General features: G+C 53.6%; 2 protein-coding genes across 3 annotated transcripts; one reads left to right on the top strand and one right to left on the bottom strand.

Moving 5' to 3' along the window:
- Nucleotides 1–36: 36 nt before the first annotated feature.
- mettl21a (methyltransferase 21A, HSPA lysine) lies at nt 37–3,116 on the bottom strand. 2 transcript variants are annotated; one of them, XM_006636401.3, is made up of 4 exons: nt 3,031–3,116; nt 2,109–2,271; nt 1,503–1,614; nt 37–1,113 (listed from the first exon to the last, which is right to left on the bottom strand). In XM_006636401.3, exons 2-4 carry the CDS (start codon nt 2,253–2,255, stop codon nt 707–709), a joined length of 666 nt encoding a protein of 221 aa, XP_006636464.2. In that variant the 5' UTR covers nt 2,256–2,271; nt 3,031–3,116; the 3' UTR covers nt 37–706. The 2 variants fall into 2 exon arrangements, with proteins under 2 accessions (XP_006636464.2, XP_015214006.2); XM_015358520.2 differs by lacking the exon at nt 3,031–3,116 and adding an exon at nt 2,435–3,001.
- A 1,821-nt stretch (nt 3,117–4,937) lies between these two features.
- On the top strand, nt 4,938–24,388 carry ccnyl1 (cyclin Y-like 1). The gene is made up of 10 exons (XM_006636293.3): nt 4,938–5,736; nt 13,834–13,908; nt 14,689–14,723; nt 15,336–15,436; nt 15,996–16,031; nt 16,233–16,284; nt 17,656–17,775; nt 19,763–19,929; nt 23,263–23,425; nt 24,061–24,388. Exons 1-10 carry the CDS (start codon nt 5,571–5,573, stop codon nt 24,175–24,177), a joined length of 1,032 nt encoding a protein of 343 aa, XP_006636356.1. The 5' UTR covers nt 4,938–5,570; the 3' UTR covers nt 24,178–24,388.
- Nucleotides 24,389–26,135: the final 1,747 nt, after the last annotated feature.

Genomic DNA, 26,135 nt, shown 5'->3' with positions numbered 1-26,135 from the left:
GTGTTAAATGAGCTTTTGTAAGTCAGCAAGACACAGTCACTTTGATTTCTGTATTGGTCAAATCTCCAGTTTCTGGTATCAAAAATGCCTGCAACTTTCACTAGGATGAAATCAAAGGGAGAAAAGCATACAAAAAAGGACATCAAGTCAGAATACATGATGCTGTGCATATTTACACCAACATCACTAACTCTTTCCAGACAGAAGCCTTCAAAATGTTCATGGTGTGCAAGTATTAACACTCCTTTGATCAACTCATTGGTTCGGCTTTGAAGACTGTTAGAAAAACCAACCAAGCAACCATGAAGACTACCTTGCCCTTTTATAGCAGATATCAAAATTAATATAAAATGATCACATACACCCTATTGGTAATGACTGTATAAAGGAATTTAAAATGTACAGTGCTGCTGTCCACAAAACACCCGAAAGCATCTACATGACGTAGACGTGTCCACCTGGGGTCCCGAACAGATGGACGAAGACCCTTCTCTCAAACGATGAAGATCTGCGCACGTGACATTTCCAGCTCGATCCCCCTGGCCCGGAAGAAGACCAGCAGCCTTGAAGCGTCCCGGCACAAACCAGCACTCCCAGAACTCGCCCTGCTGACGAAGACCACCGAGGGGGGGGGTGAGGAAGAGCGGAGCCGGGCTGGGGCGGTTCTCTCGAGTGGCGGTAAACCCCCCGGGGGCTGCGCCCGCCGTCACAGGTCCCGCCCGGCGGGCTCGGCGCGGCGCTTCACGGCCCGGTAGACGCGAACGTCCCCCCGGGCGTGGTAGTGGACCTGCTCCACGGCGAAGCGCCGGCCCAGCGCGGCCAGGAAGGCCCGGTCCCGCTCGTAGCGGAGCCGGCAGGCCAGCAGCACCACGCCGCCCTCCGAGCTCAGGTGCTCCAGCGTCGCCAGCAGGGCCGGGAAGGTCTCCTCCAGGTAGACGATGTCCGCCCCCAGGACCAGGTCGTAGCCGCCCGCGGTGTACCGGTGCAGGGCCTCGCCCCAGGCCAGCTCGGACACCTCCGCCGCGCCGCGCAGCTCCGCCGGCAGGTTGGCCCGCACGTTGGCCCGGAGGAAGTCCAGGGCGGGCTCCCGGTCAGTGAGGGTCACCCTCGCCCCTAGGACACAGAGCAGGGGCCCTGTCAGACGTCAGACCCCCTTCCCAGCCTGCACTGCCAAACCGACCCCCCCCCGCCTGAATGAGACCGATGGGGGGGGCGCGCACGGCCAGGTGACACCGAACGCAGGTCGCCAAGCAGCTGTGCGCGTCCTGCCTGGGAGCACGGAAGATTCGGCCTGTCGCAACATAAACCACTGCGATCAGAGTCTGACCAGACAGGAGTTTGCTCCTGCTCCACGAACCATTCTTCCATGACCCCAAACCACAGGGCGAAACACGGCTTTCCAAGGTGCCTCCTCCCACAGCGACAGCTCCATCACAATTTGAGTACAGCGCAGTGCCCGGGAAGGGACAGTGCCTACAGGGCCCCTGACCGCCGGTACTCACCCAGCAGTGTTGCCACGATGCCCACCAGCCCGGTGCCAGCCCCCAGCTCTATGGCCTTCTTCCCCTGCAGCTCCACCTCGCCCAGCTCCAGGTACATGCACAGCACCACGGCCTGCAAGCAGACGGGACAGCACAGGTCTGCACAGAGCTGCACCCCCACCGGCCAGACCCCCACGCCCCGTCCCCCCGCTGGCCATCCAGAGACGCCCCGACCCCCCGCTGGCCATCCAGAGACGCCCCGTCCCCCCGCTGGCGAGACCCCCACAGCTAATTTCCCATCTGGGACAATAAAAGGATGTAAGGAATTGAGCGAGTGAGGCCGATCCCCCACTGCCCGCGGACAGCCTCCGAGGACGACGAGCCCCAGCACTTCTGTTTGCAACCAACATTTAAACGCTCGGCCCCCCAGTTTCACATTAGCGTTGGGGGGGGGGGGGGGGGGACGGAGGGGAGGCGCTTCTTTACGCAAAGAGTTGTAGGAGTCCGGAACAAGTCCGATCACCCCCCCTCCGCCTCCTTTCAGGAAACGGCTGGGCTACCTCGTAGCAGCGGCAGCTTTTGAAGACTGAAGCAGCTAGATTGAACCCTTTTGAAAAGCCCACTCACGGCGTCCCAGACCACCGCCGCCACGCCCAGCCGGCCCCAGTCCTGGGCCAAGCGCAGGCGGCGGCCGGCGAAGCGGAACTCGGCGGCGGACTCGTGCAGCCGGGACAGCGCGGGCAGGGCGCTCTCGTCGTACGGGACCAGCGCCATGCTCCGCCGGCAGCGCCTGGGGGAGAGAGAGAGAGAGCACACCGGTCAGCCGGTTTCTGCGGTACGACACGAGCACGGAGTTTGTTTTTGAAGAATGCATCTTCCCGAGTGGCCTGTCTCCTCCCCTCTCCCAGCTTTTGTTATTCTGTGTTATTGAATCTTTGCTGTCTTTCTCACACCTGAAGAAGGCTTCACAGCCGAAAGGTTGTTTTCTCTCTTCCCTTTTCAGCATGCAATAAGCCTATTATATCTTCCTTTTGTGTCGTTTTATCTGCTAAATGAGCTCCGGGGGGCTCATTTCTGCTGGATTCCCCGTGAGCTGGCTCATTCCTGGATTCGTGCAGTAGATCCTCACGTGTTCCACCTGGCCCCACAGACACTGGCGACCTCTGTCCCCACGGCGGGCTGAGTCTTTTTGAAACACTGCTAAGCTACTACGAACTTGAAAAGTTACCACACACACAAAAAAAAGTCAATCGTATTCAAAATCTGTTTTAATCATCCCCAAAAAGAAAACGTATAACCTTAATGTTAAACATTTGAAACCTATTTCTCTGAATAGGTTACAGGTTACTACTGAAACCTAATTCTCACGCTAAGGGTGAACTTTATTAACAACCCCGTTCCACTATTATTTTCTGTCGACCTCGAAAAAGAGCTTCTCTCCCTATCCTGGTAAGATGTCCTATCTACAGCTGTGCTAGGTGTGATTTTTTAATTATTTTAAATAGGATATTGCTGGTGAAGTCTCGTAAAAACAATAACTGCAGCTTACCCACTAGCGAACAATCAAGGACATACCGGAAGTCGCTCAGGCAATCCCAGGAGTGCTAACGGGGGGGTCCCCTTACAATCTCGCGATGTGATGATGTAAGTCTAGCTCTCAGTTCACGTGCTGATGCTCTAGCCTAGCGAGAAGTGTTGTGGGCAAAAGTCACTTGTTAAGGAGACGTGTGTGTGTTCCTGGAGGGAAGTAAAGTTACCAGACAGAAGTGTGGAGACTGATTTGTATAACAGGACATTTTATTAATAATAATAATAATAATTTACGCTGAAAAAAGGAAGGAAGAAAACACAACGTTTCGGCCGTGGAGCTTTCTTCAGGCTCAAGAAGGCTCCACGGCCGAAACGTTGTGTTTTCTTTCTTCTTTTTTTCAGCATGGAATAAACCTATTACTTGTTCCATTGCAGCCTATGCATGCTGATGCAGGTGCCCACCTGAACTATAACAATAATAATTGCTTACACTTATACAGGACTTTTCTGGACACTCCACTCAAAGCGCTTTACAGGTAATGGGGACTCTCCTCCACCACCACCAGTGTGCAGCCCCACCTGGATCATGAGACAGCAGCCAGAGTGCACCAGTACTCTCTCTACACTTCAGCTCTCAGTGGGGAGGAGAGCAGAGTGATGAAGCCAGTTCAGAGATGGGGATTATTATGAGGCCATGAGTGGTAAATAGATTGCTGGGTCTAATCCCAGACTAGAATAAAATGAAAATCCCCATTGAACCGCTGCACACAAAATTCTGAAAAAAACATTCTTCGTGTGCACAAACATGGCACGGTGCTTGCTGGGCTGGATTAGACCAATGCCCAGTGCTGATTAATATGCAGAAAGAAAATGTTGGCAACAACTAAAAGCAGCGACTACAATTAATAACTTGTTGTGAATGTTTTGGTGATTTTTATGGCGTTGGCAACACTGTTATTGCCAAATAAAGTTCATTGAGCCTGTGCTGTCTGTTGTTGTACGGTACACTTCTGTGTTTAATTATTTTCTGCTATGTGCCAGAATAATATTACACTGCCAATATTCCGTCGTGCCGTTTTTCTTTGCACAAATATTCTAGCAATTCCTGTGTAACATAGCGTACCAATAAAGCCCGCATATACTGTATAAATCTACATTAATACTTTTCAAAGAAACTCAGTGTCGTTTTCATCATGCCCTCTGTTTCAGCGGATGTGGGCCCTTGTACCTTTAAGGACATAGCAGGCTGCCCTCTGGGGTCTGGAGTATGTTTCCAGACCCTTGGAGGGACTTTTAACCTTAAGCCCCACCCCTTTCCACCGGAATGGGGAGGGGTATCATGGGTTGCCGTTTGACTGACAGTGGCAGTGTTCAGAAACCAAGAGGCATTCGGTGACTGACATTTAATCTAACGAGTAAGGAGCCAGATTAGTAAAAGTGGGCGGGGTACTGACCAGCCTGACCGCCTCCACTTTGGTCACGTGACAACACCACGACCCAATCAAACTACTCGACTCGGTCTGTGTTTGGACGAAATAGCCAATCGGAGCGCGGGGCCTCGGTGGTGGGTGGGGCTCGTGTGAGTGCCAGGTAGTGGCGCTGGGAACAGATGGCGGTGGTGGCGGGGAGCGGATTGCTGAACTTGCCGGTGGGGAGGAGGGGATAGCGCCGGGGGGGGGGATTCTCCATAGCCGATACCGGGGTCGAGTTGAGTAAAGCCGTGCTCCGAAAAAGGCTGAGGCCGAATACGTGCCTGACTGGACTCCCCCAGGGGGGTTGAAGCCCGCTGGAGCAGCCTGGGGTCGTAGGCCTCTCATCCTCGAGGTACAGTTGAGCTTGGATCCCGTAAGAGCGAGCGGGGCGAAGAGTGGAGATCTACCTCGGAGAGACGCAAATCCCGGAGCAGAAGCAAGCAGGCGGGCAGGCGGGCGGGCGGACGGGGTTGGAGCGGATTAGTGGAAATCCAGGTTCATACACTACATTTAAAAAAAAAAAGAAAACAGACTCGAAATAGAAGCTTCTCCAAAGAATCGCCGCTTGTTGCAAACTTGTTCGGACTAATCCTTTCCTTTTTTATTAAAGAAAAAAAAAGCATGTAGCAGGAGAAACGGCCTGATCGGTTTCGCTCACTTCTTCTGGGACTCTTGGGGCGGGTGTAGGATTGGCTGAGGAGTCGTGCCGCCGGGTTGAGGCGAGCGGAGAGAGCGGTTCGGACAGCGCTGGCTCCGGTCCGGTCCGGTGCGGTCCGCTTCGCTTCTGGGAGCGCGCCCTGCTGGGCTGGCGGTGCCCGCAGCCTGGGGCAGGTCACCCAGCTCACCAGCCAGAGGGATGTAACTTTCCAAGCGGAGTCGTACCCGCATCGTGAGAAAAAACACCTCACACTACTTCCTTGCGGTTTCAAACGTCACGGTTTAAATGCAATTGGATTTTAAGGCCGGGCGGGCGTCCTCGTAGCTCCGAAGCCGAGGCAGGACAGCGGGTTTCGGCGAAGCAGGCTCTTCCTGAGGGGTCGAGGCGCTCGCCAGCAGAGTCCCGGGACCCGCCAGCGGGACTGTGGGGATGGGGAACACCGTGTCGTGTTGCGTGTCTCCCGGGGGCAGTCCGAAGGTCAGCCGGGCGAGGAGGCAGCAGGAGCGCCTGGAGGAGTACCGAGTGGACCCGGACCTGAGCGAGCCCGACACCGGGCCCTACCTGCAGCACATCAGCGACAGGGAGGTCCCGGACGGTGAGTGTCCCGCGGCGGGTGGGGAAGGGGACACGGGTCGGGCGCGGAGGGGAAAGCGGACCTGCGGGACCGAGGGAGCTGGACATGCCTCCTTCCCCAACCCAGGAATCCTGTTTAAGCCTCCCCGACTCTGAAAGACCCCCAATATTGTCCTTTCTCCACCGTTAGTGCTTCACTGGCGGTCCACCCAAAGCAGGCGCTGTCCGGGTCGGCCGCAGCAGCCACGGGACCCGAACTCTCTCGACAGTACTGAGGCCAGAGATCCAGTTAGGCGGTACCAGCTCGCAGGTGGGGGCGGTACTGCTACTGCCCCCGCCGTAGGCTCGGCAGAGCTGGTTAAATCTCTCAGGGGCGCGGTGGTGTATTTTATAAGGATTTTTTCACTCGTTTGCTCGCGGGGTTGAAGTTGGCAGGTCTTGCACTGAGCTGCGGGGCCGCCCGTCTGAAGCGGTAGCGCAAGCTGGTTGAGCGCAGGACATCTTTTTGATAAAGACCCGAATGCTTAGAAATATGGCGTCAGAAGTGTTGTTGAGTCGATATCTGTCGGTGGCAGGTCCAGGCCGGGTGGTTTTTTTTTTTGAGTGTGTGTGCGCGCTGGACACTGACACGGGTGTGTGTGTGTGTGTGTGAGAGCGTGTGCACGCTGGACACTGTGACACTGGGGTGTGTGTGTGAGAACGTGTGCACGCTGGACACTGTGACACGGGTGTGTGTGTGTGAGAACGTGTGCACGCTGGACAGTGACACGGGGGTGTGTGTGTGTGAGAGTGTGTGCACGCTGGACACTGACACGGGGGTGTGTGTGTGAGAGTGTGTGCACGCTGGACACTGACACGGGTGTGTGTGTGAGAACGTGTGCACGCTGGACACTGTGACACGGGTGTGTGAGAACGTGTGCACGCTGGACACTGTGACACGGGTGTGTGTGTGTGAGAACGTGTGCACGCTGGACACTGTGACACGGGTGTGTGTGTGTGAGAACGTGTGCACGCTGGACACTGTGACACGGGTGTGTGTGTGTGTGTGTGAGAGCGTGTGCACGCTGGACACTGTGACACTGGGGTGTGTGTGTGAGAACGTGTGCACGCTGGACACTGTGACACAGGTGTGTGTGTGTGAGAACGTGTGCACGCTGGACAGTGACACGGGGGTGTGTGTGTGAGAGTGTGTGCACGCTGGACACTGACACGGGGGTGTGTGTGTGAGAGTGTGTGCACGCTGGACACTGACACGGGTGTGTGTGTGAGAACGTGTGCACGCTGGACACTGTGACACGGGTGTGTGAGAACGTGTGCACGCTGGACACTGTGACACGGGTGTGTGTGTGTGAGAACGTGTGCACGCTGGACACTGTGACACGGGTGTGTGTGTGAGAACGTGTGCACGCTGGACACTGTGACACGGGTGTGTGTGTGTGAGAACGTGTGCACGCTGGACAGTGACACGGGGGTGTGTGTGTGAGAGTGTGTGCACGCTGGACACTGACACGGGGGTGTGTGTGTGAGAGTGTGTGCACGCTGGACACTGACACGGGTGTGTGTGTGAGAACGTGTGCACGCTGGACACTGTGACACGGGGGGGTGTGTGTGTGAGAGCGTGTGCACGCTGGACACTGTGACACGGGGGGGTGTGTGTGTGAGAGCGTGTGCACGCTGGACACTGTGACACGGGTGTGTGTGTGTGAGAACGTGTGCACGCTGGACACTGACACGGGGGTGTGTGTGTGAGAGTGTGTGCACGCTGGACACTGACACGGGGGTGTGTGTGTGAGAGTGTGTGCACGCTGGACACTGACACGGGTGTGTGTGTGTGTGAGAGCGTGTGCACGCTGGACACTGACACGGGTGTGTGTGTGTGTGAGAGCGTGTGCGCGCTGGACACTGTGACACGGGTGTGTGTGTGTGAGAGCGTGTGCACGCTGGACACTGTGACACGGGTGTGTGTGTGTGAGAACGTGTGCACGCTGGACACTGACACGGGGGTGTGTGTGTGAGAACGTGTGCACGCTGGACACTGTGACACTGGGGTGTGTGTGAAAGCGTGTGCACGCTGGACACTGTGACACGGGGGTGTGTGTGTGAGTGTGTGCACGCTGGACACTGTGACACGGGGGTGTGTGTGTGAGTGTGTGCACGCTGGACACTGTGACACGGGGGGGGGTGTGTGAGAGTGTGCACGCTGGACACTGTGACACGGGGGGGGTGTGTGAGAGTATGCGTGCTGGACACTGACATGGAGGGTGTGTGTGAGAGCGCGTGCGCTGGACACTGTGACACGGGGGTGTGTGTGTGTGAGTGTGTGCACGCTGGACACTGTGACACGGGGGGGTGTGTGTGTGAGAGCGTGTGCACGCTGGACACTGACATGGAGGGTGTGTGTGAGAGCGCGCGTGCGCTGGACACTGTGACACGTGTATAGTCCACATCGACAGGGGGCTGTTGGGCTGCTTTGGGAGCTACTGGCTGTCCCTTATGTAACGGCATGCTTTAGCCTGAATTATAAGTAAATTTAGTTAATGATGATAGTACAGGGGTCACGCTGGCTCTCTCAGGGGACGGGTAATGGCTACCCAGAATCCCCAAACCAGAGGGCTGCGTTCACCTCTTTCTCCATGGTAGGCTCGTGCGTGGCTTCCTGCCAGTGCTTTTTTGGACCCGGGACCATCATTCAGAAAGGAGGGTCTGGTCAGTCGGTCTGTCTGTGACCGTGGGCATCTCCTTCCTGTACAGGGGATAAGGGCCGACACGATGGACAGAGGGGCCTAGAGAGAGGGGTAGACTAGCCAGCCGGGGTCCAGCAGAGCACTGCACGAACTCTTCACCTCTGTTGGAATTTAAAGGTCTTGCAGGTTGTGAGGTCACCCATTAGCAGGAATTGTTGAGATGAGTCTGTGTGTGCCGGCAGTCTCCTGTAGAGCTTTTCCGAGTTCTCACACAGTCCTTTAGAAAAGTAGAGCCCTCTTTGGGGCATGGAGGGGCTCCCTGGCTCTGGGGTGTGGGTCCAGCATGTCAGAGAAACGTGGGGGACCTCCAGATGGGGGTGTCCCCTACTCTCAGGTCATTAAAAGCTACATGAGATGGTAGCACAGGCAGCCTCAGCTTTAGCAGTACGGTATCCGGGATACCTAAAGTCCCCCCCCCGCCTCCCTCCTCAGCTGTGCTTGGAGTTAATTAAAACGTGCCCCCTGCCCCGTCTTCTGGCACTTCTGTTTTAGCTGGAGCTCTGCTGAGAAGCATGTTGGAATCCTGACCTGATAGAAGACACCATCCCGTGATGTTTGTTAGGGACAAACAAGATGCAACTAAGGAGCTTATAAAGTGGGGTTTGGTTCAGAAGGCAACCTGAGTGCCTCATCCCCTGAGTTTTCCATCGCGATTTCAGTCTGGAAGACCACTGGAGGCTGGAATCATGTGTAAATCCGCCAGTAGGAAAAGGTCTGTGCCGAGCATTAGAAAGGGTGATTGCTGCAGCCCTCACAATTAATGGAAGACATCTCGAAACCCAAACAGGGGCAGTGCAAGAATGAGCAGACCGGCTCATTTTTTTTCTTTAAACGGCAACAGCAGATTCAGTTCTGTTTGTTCGTCAAAAGAACCGTGCTTTTTTTTTCCAGAAGCAGGACTTTTTTTCCCATGCCAGTATGAGATGGCTGACTGTCAGGGACTTTTACAGCTTTTATTGCTGTTAGTTTTCTCACTGATACAACACTGAAGGTTTTTTTTTTCCCAGGGCCAACCTGTGCTAGTGGGGCAAAAGACTGCATCCTGTTAATGAACAGCTAAGCATCTGCTTATCTTTGAATCCATCAAATGTAAAAAAAAAGAGATTTATTGTGCCTCCTGGCCTTCGGGGCCTTTGCATAGGGCAGCTCTCATGGTGGGGTTGTTTTAACACAGGCGCACCAGTACTATTCCTGTGTTGGGTAATGTTTGCATGGCACTGGTGTGTGTGCAGTGGCAGTGTACGCAGACATTGGCACTCCTCAGAGCCCCCTTTCCAGCTGATGGGAAGCAGAGTCTTGGGGGCTGGTGACTGTTTTTGCTCCACACAGTCTCGGGGCTCTGATCCGCTACGAGGAAGATCTGCATTAGTCTCAACAGCTGCATGTGTCTCGCAGGTGCACACGCCCTCCCTCGCTCCCGCTGAGACACGGCACGCTGCCACTGTCAGACGTGGAGCTGACACTTCCCACCTGGAGGGAGGTTCAAGAGGGGCCTGGTGGTCCGGTTGTCCACAGCGTTCATCGGACAACTTATTTGAGTTCATTCTGTTTGTTCTTTGCCTCGTTGTTTGCTAGGAAAGCTTTGTGCGTTTGTTTTGGGAAGATTCCAGTTTTGAAGCCCTCCTGAAGGCACTGCTGTTCATTAACTCATCTTCAGATCAGACCACTCTCCTCTTCCAATTTGTGAACTGTGCAAACAAGCGTGGTCTCCGGAGTGTGTACCAAACACATTGACACCCAGCAGAGTTTATTTTCGTTTCATCTTACAGTCTGAACGAATGGGCCACAGCCAATGGGCCGTTTGTTTCGGCACTGCTGTACTGGTCCTGCCATTTCACCAGGTCTGTACCTGCGGCTGTATTACTGGAGATCTGGTTTGACAGCCGGGGGTCAAGACTGAAAGGTGCCGCCCTAAAGACTGGTCTTGCATGCAACAAGGGGCATCTGTAATCTGAAGATGTTGGCTGCAGCAAGCGAGGTCCTTCACCGTTCCTCGGAAGAATCTAGCTGGAGTTTCATATTCCTGCCTGGACGGCAGGCGTGCGCGGCCTCGGGAGACTTGCAGAATACAGCTGCTGTGTCTGTCTGTCTTTGTGGGGGCAGGCAGCTGCTGGAGCGGAACGGAGGCCGTTCCCAGACTGACTTGGCAGGCAGCAGCTGTTGTTTGTTCAAGTGCCTCCCCGGACCTGCTGCTGCAGCTCCCAGGAGATTTCCCCATTCCCAGACTTTCGCTTGGAAAATCCGGGGTCTAGCCAGATCAGTGGAAAGGGAAGGAATGCAGTGTGCGAAGGCGGGTGCTTGTTCGACTCCTCTCATGTGTCCTGGCCTGTTTTCAAACTCCAATGGACACTTGAGTGGCAAGAAAGCATTGCAACCTGGTATTGGTTTGGCGGGATCAGGTTGTACAGAGTTCTGACCTCGGTGGTTCTCTCTCTCTCATACAGCAAGGCTTTCCTCTCCCTATGACTGCCGCCAGGAAGAATTGTTTGGCTTCAAAGTGCGTTTAGGAAGCTAGGGGCCGTGCCTGAGGGGCAGGGGCACGCCGGGCTTCTGGCCCCGAAGATCCCAATGTCCAAGACATAGGGATTCACAGGAGAGGGGGTGTGGCGAAAGTGTGGTCTGCAGAGGCTTGTCTCCAGGGGCTTAGGAGTGTTTCCAAGTGATGAGGACTCATGTGGAGCTCAGAGTCCTCCAGCCTTGACTGGTGCTGGGTCACAAGATCAGGTGGGCCATGTAGCCCTGGAGCTAGCTAGCTTGTCCCACCCCCAGACGGGGGTCCAGCCGGTGATGAGCAAGATCAGCTTTAAGTGTAGTAAAATATCTTTGTAGCCGAGACTTCACGGGGATGGTGGAGCTCGTGAGCATTGCGTTATTTGGGGGGTTTTTCAGCTTGGGTTTGGGAAGCCCCAGCAAGCATGGCCAACGGTGGGAGCCCACCCTGCACTTTGTACACGCGACACGGACTCGTCCTTCAGTCCACCGAAACGGAAACAGGGTGGTGGAGCGACAGTGAACAGTCGTGAAGCCCTTGCACACATCATATGCACTAATACAACTCAAACCCCATGACCCGATTGCATACGAGACTTATTGGCTGAGAAAAGCACCGCCCTGTGTGTAGTTTAGTATGTTTAATGCCCCTTCTCATCTTGGAACCTAACCTGTTTTAAAGACAGGTCCATGGGGACGGCACACTTCTGAATTCCTTACCTCCTCCTCCTGAGACATCTGCAGAGAACGTACGAACAGCAGCACCTGGGAGAGGGAGATGCAGGGGAACGAGTTAGAAAAAGACTCGGAGCAACAAAGAGGAATATACTTGCTCTGTGCAGTAATGGGTGCAGACATGTATAAATCAAAGCCCGATGTGGAATTACTGGGGCCCTGTCATGTCATAAAGGAAGCAAAAATATATGGCCTGTCATTATTGGCATAGACTAGATAAGTCTGTGTTCTCACCGGTGGAATGCTTAGCTCATGTTTGCACCATTAACCCGAGCTCCGCCATTTATTATGGTGTGGTGGGGAAGTGGAAAGTCTGGATCGGTGCCATTAAATAGTCGGAGCCGGTGATTCAGTGCCCGGGAACAAAGTACCGCCAGCCTCGGAGCCAGCCGGTTGTGCAGCCGGCAGGTCGCTGTAAAGACTTGCGGGGCAGTGATTAATCTGGCAGGCTTTCCAGAAAGCCAGCACGCAGCAGCTGGGGGCGAAGGCATGTCGGCTTCCCGCTGAAACAAAACCCCTATTGTGCCGAGCTGCATGTGCTGCGCTCGGCTTGCGGCAGGCCTCCTCGACACCTCCGCCCACACTTCCCGGAGTCACGGAGTCTCCCGGCCTCGGAGCCAGCCAGTCAGCCAGCGTGCCAGCACCAGAGCCTTGCGCCTGCCCCTCCCTCCTCTCAGGCTTTGGAGATCACCTCCCTCTCCACCTCACCTTGCCCTGGCCAAGGAAGGCTTTCTGGAACGTGTTGGGTGGGGCGGAGCGTCGATTTTGGTTTTGGGAACCTTTAAGACTTGCGGCAAAGTGGGCCAAGGTCATTTCTGGCTCGCCCGACTCTTCAACAGCTGTGTGAGCACCTCCCTAAACTGCTTCGACTGTGATCGGAGGGTCAGCAGCTCCTGTCCCGGAGAGCCGTAGCCCCGCAGGCTTTTGAAGCAAGTCTCCTGTGGATAATGAGCAGAGATCTGGAAAGCAGGCCCGCCCCACCTCATTAAGCAACTGCTTGATTCATTTATCGTTGATTTGATTCAGTTAAAACAATCAGAGCTCGGCTGGATTAAAATCCCAAGAAGGTGCTTTGGCCCCACGGACCCCCGGGTCATGATTAATTTCACCAGAGTGCAGCAGGCCCTTATCTGAGGGTTCGTGGTGCTGATTGGCTGACTGTTAAGCTGGTCTGATCCTCTCAGATAAGACCCTGTAGAGAGCTGCTCAAGAACGCATTTCACAGCTGCAGAGGTGAAAGTCCTATAAGGGGTCTCCCAGGATTACCCAGCTAATCCAGCCTTCCTAAAATAAGTAGCCAAACGGATACAGGACGTAATACAAAGGAAATGAAAACCGGACTAGCACCATTTTATTTAAACAATACATATATTCTGAAATAAATGCAAGTTTACAGGGATATTATTTAGTGTCTGTAACACGTGTTTGATGTTACAGCTCTCTCAAAATCGTATAAAATCCTATACTCTGGGCCTCTAATGTAGCAAGTCCCTCATTCTTAATTGCAGACGAGTTATTTTTTCATCTGGGACACATTTTTAAACGTGCTTTCGACTCTTGAAAGGTCAACTGGGATTTGTAATTGGTACCTAACCCCTTTCCAGTCTCCCAGTTTCTGGGTTTCAGGAGTGTACCCATTCAGGTGTGGAAGCTGAAATTGAACCAACTGGACTTGAGCAACAGGAAAAGACAAAAGCATCAGCTGGGAGTGCTTTATACAGTACGATTCCCTGTGTTTGTTCATCTAAAATTAGAAACCTGTTAATGGGGTTTTAGAATAAAGGGAGGAAGATCTTAATGAGCACTTTGGGGAAAAACAGCATAGAGCTGCGTGTGCTGAAGGTGCTGAAAAAACGCACTTGAGTGTAACAATGGGTATGTCTAGAAATTAAACTATGGAATTGGTGCCCACCCTGTTTTTGAGTTTCAGAACTGTACTCATTCAGGTGCGGAAGCTGAAATGTTAACCGGTGAAATTGAACAGGGATTTTTCCTACGCCCGTGCCTTTTTATGTGTTTTATAGCCCCAGCTGCGAGGCTGAGTCGGGGCTGACTCGTTCTGGCGCGGCTCCGACAAGGGGGGTGTACTGTTACTGCAGGTGAACCTGCGCTCGGACACGCAGCTCCTGAGCTCTCTGTTCTCTCGGCAGATTTAGCCCTGGAGTCGAACCCGTCGGACCACCCCCGAGCCAGCACCATCTTCCTCAGCAAGTCGCAGACCGACGGTGAGTGATGGGGAGCTCTTCCCTGCTTTCCCACCTCCTTCTCCCGCCCTGTGGGCCACCTCCTTCCCAGCAGCGGTGCTTCTGATGCAGCCGGTCTCCACGAGCCCGGGGGTCCCACCATCTCGAGGCCCTTTTTTACAGTCTCGCTCAGTTAGCTTGATCTCGCCTGCTCTTCAGCCGAGAGCGGCAATTTGGGAGATCCTAAGCCCTACCTGCGCCGTGCAGCTCGGCACCCAGTCTCCTATAGTGACCCACGAATGAACCGTGCTGCGAGAGAGGGTAGGGATGGGTTCGACTCACCCGTGCCTTCTGATTAAACCTTCCACAGGGTCCTCTGCCAGCCTGCTGTCTGAAATGGCAGCAGCGCATCGGGTGTCCTTGGAAGTCATCCGTTGTAATGGAGGCATGCAAAGCTCTGCAGCACATCCAGAAAGCAGAACAAAGTTGCTAACAGGCTTATCGGAGACCTTACGGTGTCGGCTTCCTCTTATCAGCGGCATAATGGTGGTTGAACTAGAGGGCTCATGACCAGGAGGTTTCTGGTTTCCAGCCTCACCGTCTGCCTCTCTGTTACCTGAGCGAGCAGGCGACCCTCACAAGCAGCACACCGCGGGCTTGCTGGAAGCTACTCTGCTGCATAAGGTCTTCATGTGTAGTTCGCTCTTAAGATCTTCTCCCTAATTCTGGAGCAGCGCATGTTCTGAGCCACTGAATGCTATAATTCACACCTAAGCTTAGAGGAAAGGCAAGGCCACTGATGCATTTCTCTTTCTTTTCCAGTGAGAGATAAAAGGAAAAGCAATCACATCAACCACGTAAGTAACTGACGGAAAGCTCCCGATTTAGATGTTCTAATCTGGGTTCTCCTTTAGAGAAAAAAGGGGCAGTTTGGGGATGTACTCTAATTGTTCTGCTATTATTCCAGTACATTTATTTTTACCTCTTCCCTTTATAACTGCTATAACGGCTCTCTGCATGACCATCAAGCCTGTTTATTCATGTACGTATATACCCCACGTATAGGTACATAAATACGCAGGTAGTTTTCAACCAGGCAGGACTGGTTCTGCAGGCCCACTGACCTCAGACATCTCAGAACTCCCCCAGCGTGTCTGCGTGTTCGTTGGGAAGGAATATGCCGGGGGGGGGGGTTATTCTGAGACGGATGTGTCGTCTGATGGGTTTGCTTTCACTGAATCGCCAACCTTGTTTTTGCTGGTCTCTCTCTCCTTGGCCTCCTGCGCGCACCAAGCTGAGCCAGATTAAAATGAGCGCCCTCGACTAGGGGAGAGCATTTCACGCAGCTTGACAACATTTTTTAAAACTGTTTCTGCTTTTCCCAGACCCAGGCCCGGTGCTTGGGCTGCCCCCCGCAACACCTTTACATCTCTCTTTGATTTGTCCCCTTCTGGTTTATTATTTTCAAGGTGTCTCCTGGGCAGCTGACAAAGAAATACAGCTCCTGTTCCACCATATTTATTGATGACAGCACAGTCAGCCAGCCTAATTTAAAAAGCACAATAAAATGGTGAGTGTCGTGTGGACGCCTCTCGGGGACTGAGCTGCTGCCCGGTGACTCGGGGGGTTAGGGGTGGCAAGCGTTGACGTATCCGCGCCGGTTACTTCACTGCTGCCGGTCTGCAGAGAAGACTAGAAGGTGACTGGAGCAGACCTGCTCTGTATTCCCGTAAAGACATGAACGCTTTCTTTGTAGTTGCCCCCCGCCCGGATCGGTCATTTTGTATGGCATCATTTCGCTTGTGTCGGAGCGAAATAAAAAGGTGACTTCTGGTTTTTCATTGCAAGAAGCCGATGGACTGGAGGGGTTTCGGTGGGGGGTGAGGGGTGGTGCTGGTATTGGGAGTTCGAACTCGGATGACTCTGGTTGCCGTTTCCTGTAACCGGATCTGCGATCACGTTGGCGTGAGAGCGATGCGGGTCACCTGGCTTGCGTTAATGCGTTGGCGTCTCCTGGGAGAGGCAGCGGGCAGCGGTGGGCTGAGCCAGCCTCTCCAGCTCCTGCGCCCTGGACCCGAGAGGGGAAAACCCCTGTGAACTAACCCTTCTTTTCTCTTTTTGCTTTCCAGTGTTACGTTAGCAATATACTACCATATAAAAAACAGGTAAGGCTGGTCTCTGTGTTCTTCCACTTCCTTCGCCTGCACGCGATACCGATTGATTCTGGCCGATGCGCGGGTCTTGAATTTGGTCTCCGCGCCGCGCCTTCTGCGTTTCTCCTCCCGTCGTCCCTGCCCTGCCGGCGTTGTCAGGTCCTCGGCCGTCCTCCGTGACTCTCTCACCTGATGCTCCTCTGTTCCCCGCAGGGACTCGAATCGCTCTCTGGACATCTTCGACGAGAAGATGCACCCTCTCTCGGTGAGTGTCGCCTCGGCTGCGGCCTCCTGGAGCCCCCGGGGGGAGTTTCGTCATTCCGGTGTCCGGAGCCCCTCTTTCTTTCGGATGGCGCCCCCGTCTCCTCCTGCCGCAGTGGGGAGACTTGTGCTGCACCGATCGGTCCCCCAGCGGAGAAAGAAAATCCCCTTTTTCGGCTGCGATCGTCTTGTTGGGTGGTGCACCAACGCCGAGCACTTGAAAGAAAGGCAGAGCGGTCTGGATGCCGGTGCACGTTTTGTTGGTACTGTTCACCAAATCCAGGGACCGTTAGAACCGGAGGGGCTCGTCTGCCGCAGCTTGTCCATCTGCTGTTTGGCTTATTCACTCAGAAACCTTACTAGGCCAGTTCTGGGCCAGTCTCATAAAAAAATCTGTATGCACTGCTCGCTCGCACTCACGTTGAGGAGTGTCGTTTAAGGCTTCAGTTCTAACTGTTCCCTAACTGTGTCGCATTTAAGTTGTTTCTGTCGCTTTGACGATTTTGGGGGCCACAGATTGTTCTCTCGACAGGCTTGCGTGTCACGTTCTTCTGAAACCTCTTTCCCATGTAGCTGGGCCTCGCTTCAGAGTGTCACTGCCAGTTGCATACGTGCTTGACTGCAGATCTTTGTTTCATCCTCTAGATACGACAGGGAAGCAATCAAAACAAGCTCTGAGATATCATTGGAAACATAGCATTTAAATCGGGGAATGTTGAGTTGAAATTGTGCAATGTACTTATGTGACCTCTTTCGAGAACATTGTGTGCAGTTTTATGCACTATGATGCATGAAATATATATTCCTTTGATCGGAGAAAAGGGACCAGATACATTTCTCCGCACAGGCAGACTAAAAGAACTCAATCTCTGTAGCCTTGAACAGAAAGAGCAAGAAGGGGACTGGGAATAGGGTATATAAAGGCTCAAAGGCGCTGATAAAATCCACCTAGTGGACTCAGACCAGAGCACAGAAGCGCGTGGAATTATACCTGGACAGGTTATGGTACTCTTGCAGCTGTTGCCCCGGGCTTCTTTATGGATGCCATCCTCAGAGCAATTAGCTGCAGAAAACCAAACCTGCTAGATGGAAGAAATGGTCTTCTGTTGTTTGTGACCGTTCTTGGAAACTGCTAGCAACAGGCCGACACTGAACACTGTACCAGAGCCTCGCGGTCATGCCCAGCGGCTGGTTGTGGGGGTGTGAGCCCCACGGGAGACCGCGCAAAGGAAACGGCCTTGTTTTTCGGCTGGACCGTGGCGGCCACAGCTCCTCAGAGGGGCTCGATGGGGGGGGCCTGGGGCTTGCAGCACCCCTTGGGCTCCCTCCTCCGTACCCCCACCTCCTCAAGCGGCGCTCCCTGTCTCCCTTGCAGAGGGAGGAGGTGCCGGACGATTACTCCCGGAACGACCCGGAGCACAAGCACATCTACCGTTTCGTCCGCACGCTGTTCAGCGCGGCCCAGCTCACGGCCGAGTGCGCCATCGTCACGCTGGTGAGACCCGCGTCGCTCGGGGGGGGGGGGGGGTTTCCTCCATGGGGCCCAGAAGCCTGCATGTGCTTAAAAGAGAGTTTCTCTTTCTAAACCAAGCATGTGTGTGCCGTCCAATAAATACGCACTGAGGCTTTTAAGATACTAGACTGGGTGAAAATAGTTCATTGAAATATGTCCAGATGTAAAATCAGTGCACTCTTTTAAACCTCCTGGGATAGAGGGGTGAAGGTTTCTTGGCAAGGCACCACTGACCTTTTTCAGCTGTGCCTGCACACCACCGGTGAACACCAGAGGGCAGTAGTGTCAAGGGAGGTTCCCGGATCAGTGCCCGCCTGTGCTGTGGACGTGGTCTTGCCCGGGACCAGATCCTTTCCCCAGAGGATGCACACCGTTACCCGAGGCTGTACAGGGTGTCCGCCACGCATGAAGCCGGTTTGAAGAGCTGGTCTTGGAGATTTCAAAATCCCCCAGTGGGAAAGGCTAGCAGTTGGATATTGATTCATGGAATCAACCGGGGGTGGAATCAAAATGTTGTTCTGGAGGCGGGCGATTTTCATTTCTCTCGAATCGTTTTTAAAATGGCTCTCCGGAATGGATGTCGGCGAGCGTTAAACTTTCAGCAAAGGCACGCTTAACTAACACCTAGTTTTTTTTACCCCCACGAACTTCTTGTCTCCTGGTGTAAAATCCTAGAACAGATGAGAGCTGCTTGCCGTTGAGTTTGCCTCATTTTGCTCGAGGTAGCCCTGTCGCTAGTGTGCCACTGGGGGGCGGTAGCACACAGGCTGTGCTTCCAGTAACTCCGCCACAGGGCCAGTGTTGTTAATCAGCTCAGCAGTGGGATCCTCGGCTCCATGTGCTGAGTATCTGTAAAGAGCTTTTGATGAAACCATCTGCTGGCTGCTGGAGGCCCTTCTCCCTCCACCCTCAGTGTACAGACTGTATATTCTGCTGCAGTGGTGGTATTAGTCATGTGAATCTGTTCATTTAATGTGCCAAACTATTAATGCATATTAATAGTTTCAATGTTTGATTTAGACTTTTAATTACCTGCAGACAGTTAGGAGGTACCAGAGATTTTCCGATTAGTTTATACCCACGTGATCCTTTGTTCCTTATTCTGTTTCTCCCTGTGGCTGTGGAGAGATGGCCGTGGAAGGGCAGTTCTCGCGAGATAATTGTGTTTGTATAGCGCTTTACAGACGGGAGGTGGCCTTCTCCTCACCTGCTTGGCACACTAGGCTTTCAGCAAGAGCAGCTGCACTACTGAGCTGATAAGGGGATGTTGAGAAACTGCCTTGTTAGTTGAATTAGGGGAGATCTTGAGTATGACCAGGTAGGGCAGATTGTACAAGCCCACGTCTGAATTAGCGAGGATACTGGAGTTACGTCTAGTCTGATGAGCAGCGCCGGGGGGTCTGCAGCGACAAAGCAGTCGGGTCCTCCCTCAGTTTAAAATAGCTGTTGGGTTGGGTGGGCTTCAGGGGGCCCCCAGTTTTTCTTTATTAATAATAAAATAGGGATTATTAGGAGGTGATGATTAGAAAAGGCCAGGGGGAAATTGGGCCAGGACACCGGGGTGAACACCCCTACTCTTATTGAGAAACGTCCTAGGATTCTTAATGACTGCGGAGACTTGGAACCTCAGTTTTACATCTCTATCAAAGGACGGCGCTTTATTTTACAGTCTAGTGTCCCCTACACTATTCCGGGGCATTAGGACCCACACAGACCGCAGGGTGAGCGCCCCCTAGTGGCCCCACTCCCACCTCTTCCAGCAGCAGCCTTAGCTTTCCCAGGAGGTCTCCCATCCAGGCACTGACCAGGCTCACCCCTGCCGAGCTCCAGTGGGCCGCAGAGTGGTCGAGCTGCTGGCGTTGTTACTGGTTTGCGCTGACCGTGGGGGCGCGGCGCAGGCTGAGCCGGGTCGGCGCTCGTTTTTTGTGAGGGGAGCCGCTGAGGGCCGTGGGTGTGGTTTCTGCGTCAGGTGTACCTGGAGCGCCTGCTGACCTACGCGGAGATCGATATCTGTCCCTGTAACTGGAAGCGGATCGTGCTGGGGGCCATCCTGCTGGCCTCCAAGGTCTGGGACGACCAGGCCGTGTGGAACGTGGACTACTGCCAGATCCTCAAAGACATCACTGTGGAGGACATGTGAGTACAGCCCCCTGACCCCCTGTTCTCATCCCCAGCATCATTTATTTGTCCTTCAGTACAGATTTCCCAGTATTGTTTAGAAGCCTGCTGTGATCCCGTCTCAGCAGACGGGGCTGTTGTTAAATATTTGGTGGCATTAAAAACGCAACACGCAAGGTAATAGAAACCAGTCTGTTGCATTTTGGTGTACTTTGTTGTATCGTGTTGTGAATCTCCTTCGCACGGTGAGGCGTTAAATAATAGAATAAAAGTCATCAATGCTGACGGAGGGTGAATGGAGTCCTTACTGTTGGGCCTGCCTGCACTCTGACAGTTAGAGCACCTTTTTGTCTCCTAGTTTCCTAGTCTTCTGCAATACGCTAGTCGTACATGCACACACATCGCGGTGCTCTGTTCTGCGTGTGGGTGTTGGCCTTACAACATAAGGATTTGAAACGCCGGAGAAACAAGCATATTGACATTGGGATAAACGTAATCCTCCCAATGAGATGGACCTGGCTGAACAATTAGCCTAATTATCTCCTAATTGAGATGCCTGTAAGGTTCGTCGCTCATTGATGATTACCCAAGACGGTCGCTTCATTAAAGTCAGCTATAAAGCACCTTGGAGTATGATGACATATTACAATTATGTACTCCTAATTATTTAATTAGACCCTGTGTTGCTCAGAACGTGGCCGTGGCAGAAAGCAGAGGATGCTGGTCCCTGCAGAGAGCCCTGCTCTGATTATTATGAGCCTGTGGGTTGCTGGACCACAGCTGTCTGTCTCTGCGGTCACGCGTCGTGTTTGTGGGCACGCACTGACACACACACACTCTCACCAGGGCCAGTTTTCCTGGAAACCAGTTCACCCACCTTTGTCTCTGGACTGTGGGAGCAAGCCCAGGTGAACATGGGGAAAGCAATCCAAGTTCCCGATAGCACCCCAGGAGTTGAATCCAAGGCCCCAGCCCCACGAGGCAGCCTCTCTTCGCAAAACAAGAATGTTACAAATGAGAAGACCTCCTTCGTTCCAACGAACCCGTTTGGTTGCCAAGTCGCTAATTGATCCTGCAGTCTTACCCAGCCATTGAGAGAAAGAATTCAATCCCTCAGCTTTTCCAAAATGGCCAAATCTTTGGTCCCTGACGTCAGTTCAACAGGTCACAGTCCCTCCCAGGTGGCACAGTGGTGTGCTGTTGCCTTGCAGCTCTTGAGTCCCAGAGGGTTCCAGGCTGTGAGGAGGTAACATAGATAAGATAAGATCCCTTTAATTGGCCACATACAGTTTCTTGTATTAGGAATTTTTTTCGCACACCCCAGCTTGCTCTCCATGAGGCACACAGACAGGGAGAGAAGCTTGGGGTCAGAGCGCAGGGTCAGCCATTTATAAGGTGCCCCTGGAGCAGCTGGGGTTAAGGGCCTTGCTCAGGGGCCCAACGGAGTAGGATTCCTCTGCCGGCTGCGGGATTTGAACCGGCAACCTTCCAGCCACGGGCACGGATCCTGAGCCACAGAGCCACCGCTCCAAGGATTTTGCTACCCCTATGCTACCAGAAACCTGCTTAATCCCACTCCGTCTGCATTAGTTTTCTCTTGGTGCTCCGGATTCCTCCTACCTCATCCCTCGTGCCTCCCAGAGGCTGTCCCTGTGTTTCCGGGATGGACTTCTTTCCGTGACCCTCACTGGGATTAAGCAGGTTTCTGGTAGCGCAGGGTTAGATGGGCCTTGTTGTTTAGTAGTACCTGGGGATTAGCACCCTCAGTGACATTAGAAGCGCAGAAAGGATGAGAATACCTTTTCTGGGCTCTCGGTCTTGTTTGGGCTGAAACAGCGGAGCCGTTTTTTTTTCCTGTTTCCTCATCGTTAGACGCCCAGGAATGCGAACCTGAGTGGAACTGGTTTTCCGAGAACAAAACAGCCAGTCCATCTGCCAAAAGGGTCGTGACCTGGGCAGGAGGGGGGGAGGGGGGCACATCTCGGAGAGGGAGCAAATGGGCAGCTCGGACAATGGATCTGTTCTCGAAGGGAATTAGTAATATCTGTTTGTTTGCCATTGTGTGTAGCCGGAGATGCACTTATATCGAGCCAATCTTGAGGCAATCACAATGCAATAAAGTAGATGGTCTGCAGTATGCACCTTGTGACAAGATGCTCCTCTTATCCCAGTGCCATGTTGTGCTTTCTGAATGCCAAGGTTAGCATTGTACTGCCTTCAGTGTGTGCAGCTCCTCCACTCTCCTCTGCATTACAGGCATACAGCTCCTTTATTGAAGCCTTTTAGAGATGAGCCTGCCCTCGCTCAAGGGCCCTCATGGCCCACAGATAATAGAGCCGGCTCTCGCCATATCCATTAGTTGCCGTAGCGACTCGCAGGGTTCTTTATTTGTGCGCCTCTGTTCCAATAAACATCCTGGCTGCTCTCACTCTGGTGAAAATGCTTGTGAGTCCTTCAGTATGAACAAACACGCAGGTATCTCTTCTAGGGCCTGGGCTTCATAGTCCTGCTATGTGTGTGCTATGTTGGGAGCCCGAGGATCATTTCTAGGTTTCTGGAAAGTTATTCTTGCCGTGCAATAAACAAACCTTTTGTTCAACTTCCATTATGTACTTGTGGCACACAAACAAGACTGGATTGCACACACTGTTCAATTTACAGCGAAGGCAAGAGATGATGAGATATCTGGTTATTGTGCATTTCTGGATCATGCTAGTATGAGACCAGATGTTTTGTAATCATTTCAACGTTGTGATTTTTGTTCGTTTTAAATGCTGGCGACGCATTTGAGTCGTGCTGCACATTAGATTCATATTTTAATTTTATTTTTTTTGCTTTTTGCATTGCCTCAATGCAGACATGCGTCTCAGACCCTGTTTGAATTTCAGAATGCGTTCAAAATATAGTCTTGCAGATCCTGCCCGATGTCTGTATGTTTATGTGTGGTGTATGAATATTTGTTTAGAAGTTGTGTGGCATGGATAGCTGAGGTACTGCTATACAGTCCTTTTCCCATGTCTTTATTGGAGCTTCTAAACATGAACAGGCTTGACTTTTCAGACCTTCGCGGCGTGGGCTATAGCACAGACTAAGAAGGAGAAGATACATTTGATGTGACATGAGAAGATAAGAGCCTTCTCCAGCATCTATGTGCTCTCTGGCCGGTTGTCCTGTGCCTTACAGACAGCTGTGTTAGTGCTGCTGGACGTGAGGCCGCAGTCCTGGCAGTGCCTGGCAGTGCCGTGCTGTAGAATGGGCAGGCTGTACACTGAGCATCGGAGGAGGTTCCCAGCTGCAGCTCTGCTCAGTTTACCTCCACTAAGGGACCCTTTGCTTTGGGTTGCTTTCTAGGAACGAGATGGAAAGACACTTTTTAGAGCTGCTGCAGTTCAACATCAACGTCCCGGCCAGCGTGTACGCCAAATATTACTTCGACCTGCGCTCGCTGGCGGACGACAACAACATGAACTTCCCCCTGGAGCCACTGAGCAAGGAGAGGGCACAGAGACTGGAGGTGAGGAAGAGGAGAGACCGGGGGGGGGCGGGGGAGCTGAGGGAGAGGAGTCGGCGGGGGGGGAGCTGAGGTAGAGGAGTCGGCGGGGGGGAGCTGAGGGAGAGGAGTCGGTGGGGGGGAGCTGAGGGAGAGGAGAAGACAGGGGGGTTGAGGAAGAGGAGAAGGCAGGGGGGGGTCGTGGGGTGAGGAGGAGAAGTCAGCGGCAGGGGTCGGGGGAGCTGAGGGAGAGGAGTCGGCGGGGGGGGAGCTGAGGGAGAGGAGTCGGCGGGGGGGGAGCTGAGGGAGAGGAGTCGGCGGTGGGGGAGCTGAGGGAGAGGAAAAGACAGGGGGGTTGAGGAAGAGGAGAAGGCAGGGGGGAGTCGTGGGGGTGAGGAGGAGGAGTCAGCGGCAGGGGTCGGGGGAGCTGAGGAAGAGGAGACGGAGGTGAAGTGGGCTGTGATTAGAGACTTGAGGGGGGCAGCCTGCACAGCCGTGCCCACAGAGGTCGGTCTGCTCCCTGGCTTGCGTTCCGCATGCCACGACAGCAGCTCGTGAGCTGAGCCGAGCGGTTCGCCCTGCAGGTGGGGGCTCATTCGGAGCCCCATCCTGGCGCCCTGTGGTGCTGACGGCGCGTGGCGCGCCCCGTGTTTCTGCAGGCGATATCCCGGCTGTGCGAGGACAAGTACAAGGACCTCGGCAAGGCAGCGATGAGGCGGTCCTTCAGCGCAGACAATCTCGTGGGGATCCGCCGTTCCCACGCCGTGCTGTCCTAGTCCCGACTGGGGGGGGACCTCGCCCCCAGCCACGCCGAGAACGGAGAGCACACTCCAGTCAGACACTCCAGAGACATTACAGGCACATGGGTGCAAAAAAAACGTTTTTTTTTGCTTACTATGTAGGCTAATAGCTGTGAAATTTGTCAGTTTTTAATTGAAATCATTTGCAGATGGGAGTATTTTAAATAAACACTAATCGTATAACAAATCGATTTTTATTTTTTCTTACGATTGCGTGGTTTGTCTTCTTCCCACCCCGGACTCCAGCTGTGGTGGGTCACTGCTGTCTGTCGAGGCAGCCTTCACGAAGTGATCCTCACTTGTGATCCGCAACAGTAAAACGCGTATTCTGATTCGGAACGTAGCTCTCCTTCACTCCCAGCAGTGCAACAAACTGAGTCCGAGAGCCTCTGACCCACCTGGTGGGGCTGTAGCCAGTCTGAGCCCAGGGACCAGTGACCCACCTGGTGGGGCTGTAGCCAGTCTGAGCCCAGGGACCAGTGACCCACCTGGTGGGGCTGTAGCCAGTCTGTGCCCAGGGACCAGTGACCCACCTGGTGGGGCTGTAGCCAGTCTGTGCCCAGGGACCAGTGACCCACCTGGTGGGGCTGTAGCCAGTCTGAGCCCAGGGACCAGTGACCCACCTGGTGGGGCTGTAGCCAGTCTGAGCCCAGGGACCAGTGACCCACCTGGTGGGGCTGTAGCCAGTCTGAGCCCAGGGACCAGTGACCCACCTGGTGGGGTTCTAAGCCTGAAGATGACTGACTCTGTGAATTGCTGTTGGACCTCTGCTACCAGATGTTGCAAGTGTTCCACCTCGTGTTCACCCATCCAGGGAGCAGAGACCCTAGTTCTGCAGTAACTGCTCTGGCGGGCTGGAGGGCAGTGAGAAGATCTGGGACGCAGCCTGCCTGAGGAAATCGAGTGTTGGTGGGACAAGTGGAAGGTGCAGGTTAACGCTGGCACCTGTGCTGATGTAAACAGGAAATTAGTGCTGTCTAGGGCAGATCATGCCTTCTTATAACCACTCTGCTGCAATAACTACAGTGCTACATTGACAGGGGTTTAAGAAAGGTGCCACTTTACTGTAGACGGAACCGCCTGACAAGGATGGCTTTCGTTCAGGAGATGATAGGATTTAATTTCAGTTTTGCACTTGAATGGCAGCAGTTTTCCTTAAAATACCTGTTTACAAGAGATTTTATTTCTTCTTTATGCTGAATCTAGTGATAGCTTTTATTTCATCTCCTATATTTATGAACACAGTGTTGCATGTGTTTTTTTTTCTAAATGTTGACTGGAATGGATTTGCATTTAGGAAATGTGGGACACCAGCAGAGATCAGAGGTCAGCGCAGGTCACACCTTGCAGGTCAAGGTAGCGAGGCAGCCAGGGCTCCTACAGACCTTACTGTCCAGCCAGACCTTCCACAGCTCAATTTGTTCATTAAACTGCCCACTGCGCCAAAGCGGCTTTCGGTAGTTAAAGATCGGTAGGAAGAGATCTGCTATGAGGCGGATGTGGCCAGCCTGCCGTAAGGACAAAGCCAGAGGCGACCTGGAAGCTTTTGGCGTGTCCTTCGGAATAAAATGGCATCCAGAGCATCCTTATCAGTCACTGAGACGACAGAATCAGGGCTGGGGAAAGCAAGCAAGCAGGCCAGGTGAGCAGCCCTCCACCGTGCGCTCACGAGAGCGCAGCAGCTGAGTCTGCGCCCCTTTCAGGGACGCGAGGGGCCGAAGTCCACATTCCAGCTTGATCCTTCTGTCTCTGGCTTCCACCCCCCCTCCCCTCAGGCACGCAGAGCTGCTGCTCTTTCACACAGGCCCCTGGGCTGCTGCGTCTCCACCTGCAGCCTTCCCCTGTCCGGTTCAGCTCGCCCTTCCTTCTCCTGGTAATTTCGTCCTTCCAGTCGCCACTTGTTGTTTTGCACTTGGCGGGTTTGTCCACCTGTA

The sequence above is a fragment of the Lepisosteus oculatus genome, chromosome 12 (genome assembly GCF_040954835.1).
Source record: "Lepisosteus oculatus isolate fLepOcu1 chromosome 12, fLepOcu1.hap2, whole genome shotgun sequence".
In the NCBI taxonomy this organism is placed as follows: domain Eukaryota; kingdom Metazoa; phylum Chordata; class Actinopteri; order Semionotiformes; family Lepisosteidae; genus Lepisosteus; species Lepisosteus oculatus.
This window is presented reverse-complemented; position numbering and strand designations above follow the sequence as displayed.

What these genes read in the sequence shown, in the direction of transcription:
- mettl21a (XM_015358520.2), bottom strand. Translation starts at nt 2,487, where the DNA reads ATGCTGAAAAGGGAAGAGAGAAAACAACCTTTCGGCTGTGAAGCCTTC. An exon ending in GGCTGTGAAGCCTTCTTCAG is followed by an intron (nt 2,272 to 2,434) that starts GTGTGAGAAAGA and finishes TCTCTCCCCCAG; the next exon opens with GCGCTGCCGGCGGAGCATGG. An exon ending in CATCGTGGCAACACTGCTGG is followed by an intron (nt 1,114 to 1,502) that starts GTGAGTACCGGC and finishes TCTGTGTCCTAG; the next exon opens with GGGCGAGGGTGACCCTCACT.
- ccnyl1 (XM_006636293.3), top strand. Translation starts at nt 5,571, where the DNA reads ATGGGGAACACCGTGTCGTGTTGCGTGTCTCCCGGGGGCAGTCCGAAG. An exon ending in CGACAGGGAGGTCCCGGACG is followed by an intron (nt 5,737 to 13,833) that starts GTGAGTGTCCCG and finishes TTCTCTCGGCAG; the next exon opens with ATTTAGCCCTGGAGTCGAAC. An exon ending in AGTGCGCCATCGTCACGCTG is followed by an intron (nt 17,776 to 19,762) that starts GTGAGACCCGCG and finishes TTTCTGCGTCAG; the next exon opens with GTGTACCTGGAGCGCCTGCT.